Raw genomic sequence first — 10,153 nt, 5'->3', positions numbered from 1 at the left:
CTTCTTGATGTTGTGCTTTTGTGCAGTCTTCAAATAGGTCACATAATATCAATAGAACTTTGCATAGTTGTAGCGAGCTGCTGTGTCTTTAGGGAATTGAGGTGCTGCTAGGTGAATACATAATATGGGTGACATAGGCAAGGATAACTGACACAGCACAGTGGACAAGCAAATTTTACCCAGAGAAATGTCGACAATTCTTATTTATAGAAAAGGAAATTGAAAATTATATTAACTAAAAAACTGTTCAACACATAGGATCCTAGCCCCTTTTATAAATTGATAATGAGAATTATTCTTTATAAAACAAAACTCAGTTTATTTCACATCAAACTCTAATTATCCCAATAAAAACTCTAATCAACCTTTTCTAAAAACTAAATCATTTTTGTAAGTTCCAATAAATTATAAAAATTAACAATTTGAACAACCTTCAACAATTTTAAATAGAATTAAAATGTTAATAAGTGACACAATCTGGAAGACTGTCATATCATATTAGATTCATTGAGGAGAACTCAATCTTCTCAGAACATGATAAAGGAAAAGATAGGATAAAAGAGAAAGGAAGTATGACAAGACAGATCTTGCTTGATATCATTAGCATAAAACATTACACATGTATGGTCAATTGTTATAAACTTGATCTAATTCTTAAAAACTGAGTCTAAAGACTATTTTGCACCAATCTGTAAAATCAAGTTCCGTTACAAGAAAAGACAGATGATTCTATATGAATATCAAAACTAGTTATAAAACAGCGTCATCTTCTTCAAATTAAATCCAAAATGTAATGAAGATTAAACATATTACTCCTTTTTTACTTCAGTGACTGACATGCAACCCAAAATTAAATAATGGTTGATGTGGCAAAGAAGCACATAACAAGGACTTTCTTTAATATAATACTATCTCATTCAATTTTTATTAATTTATATTTACTTTTTTTTTATAATCTAGGTGTCCGAGCTTCGCCCAATTAATCCTAGAGATAAACGATCTTCTTGACTGATTCACCTACTAGGTAAATCTAAAGCACAACTTATGCACACTTAGAAACCGACCTCCAAGATATTCGTCCCATTTGGGATTCAAACATGGTCCTCTTATCACTTTTCATGCTCTTATGAATCATGCATCTTAGTCATGACTATGAATTCAAAGGAGAACAAGAGAATGCTATGCAAAGAATCATACTTACTGGTGTGCCTCTTACAACAGTCGATACATAGTCAGGTATGCTTCCATCCTTGTCTGGTAGAGGGGCCAGTCTTGAGAGACCAAAATCAGCTACTTTAGCAATAAATTTAGAGTCCAATAGTATATTGCTTGCTTTAATATCACGATGAAAGATTGGAGGATCTGCTTCGTTATGCAGATACAAGATGCCCCTAGCTGAACCAAGAGCAATATGCAACCGCTTTGGGAAACTTAAAGATTCTTTTTGTTTCTCTGATTAATAAAGGGCAGTAGTTAGCTAAGAAAAATACAGTTGGAAAACGTTGATCAACATTTCAACAACAATATCCAGATTTGCATACTATCTGACAAAGTCAATATTTTAAATATAGAGATTCATTTTCAATTTATGCAAGAAAATAGTATCTTTGAGGAAGTTCTCTCATGATGCCCAAACATATAAATCAAGACAACTACATCTCAATCCTTGAATGGTCCTTTCATACGCATCTACAGGAGCAAGAAAAGAAAAGTGTCATCATGTGAATTCTTATTATCTTTACATGCCATGCTGGACATTCCAATCAAGATCTTCGCTAAAGGACACACATGGTAGCAAAATGTATCAAAATGGTTCTTTTTAGACTTTTGGCAGTTTAGGAGATGATATAATGATAATTGACAGTGAATTGTTAGGTCATTCAAGTTCATAAGACTAACACACACTGTTTACTTGTTTAAGATCATTGCTTCTTTTGCTTTACACCTTTATGCCCTTTGTTTGGTGAGTAGTTCATTACTTAGATCACCTTATGCCCTTGTTTGTTGGGCAATAGACAGATTTAGAAAGGCATCTTTAGATATCAAGTGGTAGGAGACATGTGAGAGCAAAGGAAGCTCAGTGAGTTCCTGTGGCTGTTAGTTGTCCTCCTGTTGGAGTTATTTTGGTGGCAGCTAGTAGTTGTAGCTTAGGTACTTTTTGGGAGTATTTTGGAGCAGCAATCTAAATTTGCAAGACCAAATTTCTTTAGGATGGATGGCTATTGAAGTTTGATTAGGAATAATTAGTGCATTAGAGGGTAGTGAGATCATCTGGGCTGAACTAATTTATTTCAAGGCTGATTTAGTGGTATTTAGATTCAATTTAGGGTTAGATTGGCCAATTAATGGTTGTACAAGTGGATACCGATTCAGGTGTGCTTTAGATTCAAACCGGGCCTGAATTGAACTTGAATTGGTTGAGTTTTGGTTGAATCTGTGAATTAGTTCCATTTGGTTTGATCAATTAGCCTCTGGGTGGATAACCTAAAGCCCTCCCTCTTTTATTTTTGCCTGAGTAACAACCCCTCTCTCTTGTAATTCCTTCCCCTCTCTCTCTTGTAATTCCTTCCCCCTCTCTCTTGCATTTTTGCTACAAGCTTCCCACTCGTTGCTTGCAGCTTGCCACCCATTCACTGCTCAAAGCCGCTACCTACCTGCAGTAGTTGTGGTCGCGCTGGTTGTCGTCGCTGTTCCTGCAACAGCTGCAGTCACCTGTGCCTCTACCTCCTATAGTAGTCACCACCTCCCGCCACAGCATACGTGAACCTGCAGCAATAACCGCCCTACTTCTCATGGTACCATTTTTCTTCCCATCACTGTTGCTATCCAGCCACACTGCATCTGACCATCCGTAACTGAGGAACCCTATTTTCTCCTCCACCAAGTGGTGGCAAACCCTCTCTTTCTCTTATTGCAGGAGGAGTTCTCCAAGAAACGGCAAGCCCTCCGCTTTTGCTACATCAGGTTTTGGTGCTTCCCTTTCTTCGGCAGTCATGAGTTCACATCAGAATTGTCCTAGGTGATCATGATCATGATCGTAGCAGCAAGGGAACCTCCTTTATCCACCTGCAACGACCTATGCTTGGTTGTGTTTTGGAGAATTATAGTGTGTGTTTGTAGGTTCTTCTCTCTTCTTTGGATTGGAGGTCCATAAAAGGACACTACTGAAGGGGATAATAAGTGTTTGTTAATGGGCTCTATTCAAAAGTGGAGCAGAGAATAGGGCAAGTGATGGTTAATGGATTGGCCTTATTTATGGAGTGGATGAATCTAAGCAGGTGTTGTGGTACCATTTTGTCTCTTATAAATCGAAGAATTGAAGGATGGAGGATGGTTAGATAATGGTGTGTCAAAGGTGAATTTTAAGGGTGTTGTTTAGCTAAAAGGGAGATTTGAGGAAGGGTAGGTTATAGGTATTGGGAGTTGGGAGTTAAGAAGATGGTGGTTTGATATTGAAGGTGAGGGGGCTATGAGGATTACAAATATAATGGTTTTATCTTAGAAATTGAGTTGTGGAGTTGGTGGTAGCTTAAATAAGAATTGGGTGAATACAATATTGATATTTTATGGAGAATCCGAGTCACCTTATTGGCCTTCTCTTTGTATTTGATGGTTTGATATGTTATTATTTCATGTGGTGTTATTGCATTGTTAGATAGACTATTTTAACTATTTTTGTTGTATAGCATGTTATAACTCTATTATCATATTGAGGATGACATGTCAGATAAAAACCAAACCAAAACATAATGGGCCGACATAACACAACATATTATAAGTTCACAACATTAGATAAATTATGTCAAATAATGAATCATCAAGACAAAATACTTCCAAATGATGATATATAGTCATAGGAACTAATATAACAAATATAGCCTTTGGAATAATGGATGATCTAGACCAATTGTTATACATATAGCAGTTTCTCTCCTCAACTAATTGTTGGCTGCACAAGCAAGAATGAACTCGAGCTACCTATGATAATCACTTTTGTGTGTGATGTGCACATGGAGCCACTCCCCATTGCAGCAAATGGGAGTGCAAAAAATAACACCCATGAGTGGGGTCCAACCACGCATATTTGATTACGATAATAAATAGACAGTAGTTGGATGATATTTTTGCAATGCAGTATTTGTTCATGTTAGATTGCAATGCATGCATTCAAATATTAACTAATTGTATCAGTTTGCCTTAATATTTTTTCACCCATTCTACTTTTCCTATGCAATTTTCCTATAAGATTCCTCTTCTCTTGCTACTCTAAGGTCTTGAAGAGAGGTGTCTAGGTTGAGGTCAAACCTTGAAAGGAGGACTGCTCTGAGGACACTTTGTGCAATTTTGAGACATTTGGGATTTCCTCCGTTCTTTTTATTTTACATTGCTTATGTAATAGAGCTAACAGATATACAGTTATATGCTAACATTACTCTCTGCTTAGATTTCTTAGTATGTAAAAATGCATATATAGGTTTGAGTTTAGTTAGTGTCTTTCCTCATAGTGTGTGATTAAGTAATTGTGATCATGCTTATTAAAGTGATTATGCCAATATGTGTTGTTGCTGCTGTATGGATGTTTCCAACTTAGCAGGTGCCAAAGAAATTAGCACACGATTATCATGAGTCCCAATTATGTCAATAGCCATGAAGGCTCACTTGGGGCGTGGAAATCATTCTTTTAGAAGGAAATATGCACACAAAGTGCTCACCTGTTGTTCTGAGAGGCAATGAAATATGCACCATGATGGCAAAGTAAAGTTGTTATCCAAAAGGGGAATCAATGGTATTAGAGAGGAGATATATTGAGATGGGAGAGATTTCTCTAGATTTTCCAGGATAGCTTGGATTGAAAGGAGGGAGGTGAGATTTGCATGGTGGAAGTGTAGTAGATGTAGGCTTTGTTTGATAACTTATTTCTAGAAGGAAAAGTCTTTTTAGGAAAAATCAATTAGTTTTCTACTATTCAAATATGATGCTAAAGGTTATTAGAAATATTTTCCTGTGTTTGGTGTATAGAGGAAAAATTTCCCGTTCTCTAAGTTTCACCCAACCTGCCCGAAATGCTCTAACTGACCGACTTGCTTAGACTAATCAGCTCGATCAAATTCTCCCGCTTGACTAGACCACTCAGATTGTCTTAAGCTATATGGACCAACCGACCTACTCAGACTAACCGACTTGCCCAAATTGACAATCAAGCCACCCAACTCAATCAACTTGCTTGGACAAGACAAGGACAGAGGGTGGATGGTGAAGAGGAGTTTATTAACAGAGTGAAGGGCTTACTAATGGTGGAAATCCTTTTGTTCTTTTTCAAGGAAATCACTTTCCTCAAAAAATGTCTACATTTTCTATTTGCAAAAAGAAAATTTTCACATCCTCATGACTTTCCACTTGTACAATATTTTCCGTGAAACAAATGGAACCTTGGAGGAAAATCCAAGATGACAATGGTAAGGATGGAGCACATGCTGATGATGGAGGTAATGGAGAATTGAATGGTGAGGATGAACTTGATGACCTTATCTGCTGCTATATGCTATGATACTCCCCAGTGACCACCTTGCATAATGCACATGCTTGGCAACAGAGGACATCAAAGCTTTCAGAATCCAATATATACACCACTGCTGAATTTGAGGACTCTGTTAATAATGTGGCTTTCCCAATAAGGAACATGTGGAGCATTCGTTACTCAAAGGCGTGCCACACATCACATCAAGAAAATCTCATGTCAACAATCCAAAGACATGGACTTTAATATAAAGAATATAATGTTTACACAATGCTCTTATCACAGGAATAGTGAGTAATGCATTTATGAAGTTATGAAGGTATGCATACCAGAAAGGTGGTCACGCAGAGTACCATTACACATGAACTCATAGACCAGCATCTGCAAGGTACACTCAGTTATGAGAATGTTAATAGCATCAATAAAGGTAAAAATAGATTAAATGCCAAATATCAATAAGTTGATAGTTGAATAAGACAGCACATTAGTCAAAGAACTGTAATGTAAACAAGCTCTAAAAAGCTAAGAAGTCAACTTCAAGATTTCAGTGGATGAGAATGTACGAAGAATACACTCTCCCTCTATCACGGAGATTCAACCAGACTCATCTATTCAAACAGAACATATATACTGACAAAGTTATTGAACAAAACAGAAAGCATTTATCACATAGCAATTGTAGTTCCACTTTAAGCCCATATGTGGTGCAAGATATATAACAGTTATGGATCAATATAGGTAGAAGAAGCTAGTCTTGATTATTAAATTAAGTTTAGCAACCTTGGACATCTTCTATAAATCTTAGCCTTAGCTACAATACAAAATTTCTTATTTTAATAATAATTAGTTTGTGGATTATTGTTTCAGCTTTTCACTCTTCAAAAGCTAGTACATTTATTATATTTTTAAGTGAACCAAGAGCTAGATGGATTATTGGAGTTTGGAAATCGTAGGATTAATAGCCATGGGTTGCTAATAGCCATATAATTCACAGGTCAAAACCAAGATTACTAGGTCATGAAGGACCAAATTCAGAATAAGATTGTCAATCCAATTGGCTGATTCTTTTTCATAACCCAATGCAAGAAAGTCTATGAACGGTTAGTGCAGAAGCATAAAAAAAGTCAAGGTATCTACCATCCAGGGCTTTTAAGCAGATCAGACTAAATTCTGAATAGAATTAACAGTATTTACCAAACGTACAGTTTTAGTTTTATGAACATGCTAGTGATACAGAAAAGAATTTTGCCACCTTGCAGATGAATTTGTAATGGTAAAACGAATGCAAAGCCAAATCAAGAAGGGAACAGTAACAGATACAGGATTGGACCATATCTAGAGAATTTCTTCAAGAAGGTCATTAAGATTTTGGAGTAAACAAGAGTTTCTTAAGGTATTAGAAAAACCTTAGCATGCTTGTATCTATTAGTGTTCCAGATTTAGAAAACAAAAAAAAATGCAACATAATTTATATCCTGTGCAGACTTCCAGCATCATCTAGCTAGCTAGATATTATTCTTAACCAACGAAACCATGCAAGTTTTTACTGATGAACTGTGAGCTCTCTGACTATTAAAACTTTTACAAATTTATATAGGAAATTCCACACACAGTTCCATATAAATATATGAACAAGAAAGAGACTTAACTGAGTAATTGCCCAAACGCTTGTATTTAAATGCCTAGTTAAAAACTACTGAGAAAAAAAGAAAAATCAATCTGCAAAGGACAAACCTGTTCATTTTGTTCGTCGCAATATCCAACTAAAGAAACTAAGTTACGGTGATGTAACCTTGATAGAAACTCTATCTCTGTCAAGAACTCCTTTGAACCTTGTAATGATCCTTCTAGTGCTCTCTTTATGGCCACGGACCTTCCATCGTCTAGTGTTCCTTTATATACCTTTCCATACCCTCCTTGGCCTACTTGAGTTGATTTGCAGAAATTTTTTGTAGCAAGGACCATTTCTTCAAATGTGAAGCATTTTACACCGTTTAGTTTAAGTTGAGTTCTGAATGCTGCAAATTGGAAGAAGGAAAATGATCTCAGCAGACATCTTCAATTAATCTATCAATTAACTGTATACATGAGTTATGAGGATGTTCAATTCTTCATGCTTTACAAGCCTCTCTGATCAAAGTAATAAAATTATCGTCTCAAGTTGACAATGGGACCAGTTCTTGCACTCAGACAATCATATAAATAAGATAATTCTAAGAGAAAGCATCCAAATTTACTAAATTTTGATAATTGTTGTTTTTTGTCAAAAAGAAACGGGGAGAATCTAAATTCACCTGACTGCTTATATATATATATATATATATATATATATATATATATATAAAACTGATAACAGTATATCAGTAGGTTCAGAGTTCAAATAAGGAAAAAGACCTTCCAACCCTTGGTGGAGCAGATTGTGGAAGTGCTGATAAGGTTGCATTTTACTGGAATATACCTCTAGTTCGATCCATGAAGATATTCTCCCTCTGTTGGATAATGGTGCTTAGTACTAAGAAGATTAACCAGGTAACTATTTTGGCAACTAGGCTAAGTTTCCACAATTTTATGTTCTTGTTAATCTGGATTGAGATAGGGGGCATGCAATTTTTTCCATCCATATCTTACAAAAATGTGCCTAATCTTTGTAATAAATGTAGAAAAATAGGGCATAAGAACTGTGTGGATAGGATTTGTAGAGACAGGAGTACCTAAGCATAAAGGTGTAGGTGCTAGTGATGATTGACAGAATAAGTTTAGGCACTGTGTGGGTCAAATGATGTTGAAACTTGGGTGTATTATCCAGCTAGCTTGATGATTGCTATTTTTTGGAATGTGAGAAAATACTCTTTTTTGGAATAAGAGTTCTGAGCATCTCTTTCTGCATATAAGGAGATTTAACCTTGGTGTTGCCGTAAAAGACTCATTTGTGAGATGGTAAACAGGTACAAAAGACGTTAGTCTAGTGTTTGGTTACCTGTTAATGGAAGGTCTAGAGGAATAATTCTTGTTTGGTAAAAGGAGGGTGTGGAGGTTAGTGTAATTTTAAAAGACAAGTAGTTTATATTGACAATTGCTTCTTCTTGATGGAGTCAAAGATGGAGAAGTTGCAATCCAACAAGCTAGGAATGGGGATCAAGCTAAGGCTATGGAAAGAAAGGAGTATCCCACTCTAACTCTTCTCGATGATCCATTACACATCATGGAGGCCCAATTAAAAGGGCTAACGCTAAAATGATGAAGGAAGCACTTAACGTGCTAATTGAAGATATTAAGGTCAAAGCTACAATTGAAGCAGATTTGAAAAAGAACAAGTCATGTTACTTATTCAACGTAATTTGAGTCTAAGTTGCAATGGTGACTTAAGTCCAAACTAATTATGTAGTATACCTAGGTCTTTACTAAACGAGCTTAATTTAGCCTTTTAGGATTTTTAGGTCGCCCTATAACTATAAATAAAGGTGGTGGCAGTCACACATGTAACTTTTGTTTACTTTTCAATCCAAAGCATGGTGAGGCTCTCACTTGTTGGTTCTCTTTAATTTAGAACTTATCAAGGCAATCCCTTGTGGCGTTCTTAGCTTATTAACCTAAATCCCAAGGTTGTGCTTCTACCTTCTATGCTTCATGTTTGTGCTTTGTTAAGCATTGGGTCTAGGTTTTTATCATCCATCAATTTGTTGTAGGCTCATCAAACATTCTTCTCTTTGAGTTCACATCACTTGATATGGTTGTCTAGTGTATATGTAATTTGCTAGCTCATAGAGATAACAGCGTGGAGATTGTTTAGTATCCCTCGGTAACTTCATCAATGGTTAGATATCACCTACATTCTTAAAGTTAAAGGCAAGAAAGAAGCAGATTTTCTTGAGAGAGGTTTACTTCTGGTTGTGCTGATTTCATTGAAGGTGTTGGCTTTAGCAGATTTGAATTTCTTGGGAACAAGGTGTACCTGATGTAACAACAGAAAAGGAAGTGAGATGGTGTTGGCTAAGTTAGATAGTGTTTAGGCAAATCAAGCTTGGTATAGATTGTCTAAGACTGCTAAGGTCTCTCGCCTTTAGAGAATTGATTCTGATTATAATCTTTTGGTATTTGTGGTTGGCAGTGATTAGGATAAGGCCAAGTTTTAGTAGGGAGCTTGTTTTTGAAAAGTCTAGTAAAGGGTCAAGCAACGTTATCTACGTTTCCTCCAGAAGCTCCATGTACTTTCTTTTTCTTAGAGTGTATTGTGTGTTATTGTATGAATCACTTCAACAAGCCCACTCAAAAGAGGTTAATTTCTGACATACCACTTCATTCTCATTTCACTTCGTCCTTTTTGTTTATCTTCTCTTTGTTGATATGCTATATGAGCCCTAATACATCATTAATTGTGTGTTGATTAGAAGTCAAATGGGTTGTTTCTTGTGTGCTTTGTCAACTATATCTAGAGCTTTGTTGATCTAACATAGGAAGGGCCATTGGGTATGTGCTTCATTGATTCCTTACATTTTATTTCTCCTGTGTGCAAATATTATATTTAGTTTCATTATGTTCATGTCTTATTCTATATTTCTAAAGGGGAGCGCAACGGTATAATTGTTGTCATGTGACCAAGTAGTCACAGGTTAGAGTCACAGAAATAGTCTTGCA

General features: G+C 36.0%; 1 protein-coding gene across 1 annotated transcript in view; it reads right to left on the bottom strand.

Moving 5' to 3' along the window:
- LOC141838197 (putative LRR receptor-like serine/threonine-protein kinase At1g06840) overlaps window positions 1-10,153 on the bottom strand; it is a 58,582-nt gene that overhangs the window by 11,717 nt on the left and 36,712 nt on the right. The window contains exons 16-18 of the mRNA XM_074725608.1: window positions 7,253-7,536; window positions 5,848-5,899; window positions 1,202-1,452 (exon numbers count right to left, since the gene is read on the bottom strand). Of these exons, the coding sequence (XP_074581709.1) occupies window positions 1,202-1,452; window positions 5,848-5,899; window positions 7,253-7,536 (587 nt within the window). The remainder of the gene's footprint in view (window positions 1-1,201; window positions 1,453-5,847; window positions 5,900-7,252; window positions 7,537-10,153) is intronic.

This window comes from Curcuma longa, chromosome 11 (assembly GCF_044706935.1).
Source record: "Curcuma longa cultivar G26 ecotype Majalengka, Jawa Barat chromosome 11, ITB_CL_G26_1.1, whole genome shotgun sequence".
NCBI classification, from domain to species: Eukaryota; Viridiplantae; Streptophyta; class Magnoliopsida; order Zingiberales; family Zingiberaceae; genus Curcuma; species Curcuma longa.
Note: the sequence above shows the minus strand (reverse complement) of the source record. Positions and strands in the feature narration are given on the sequence as shown.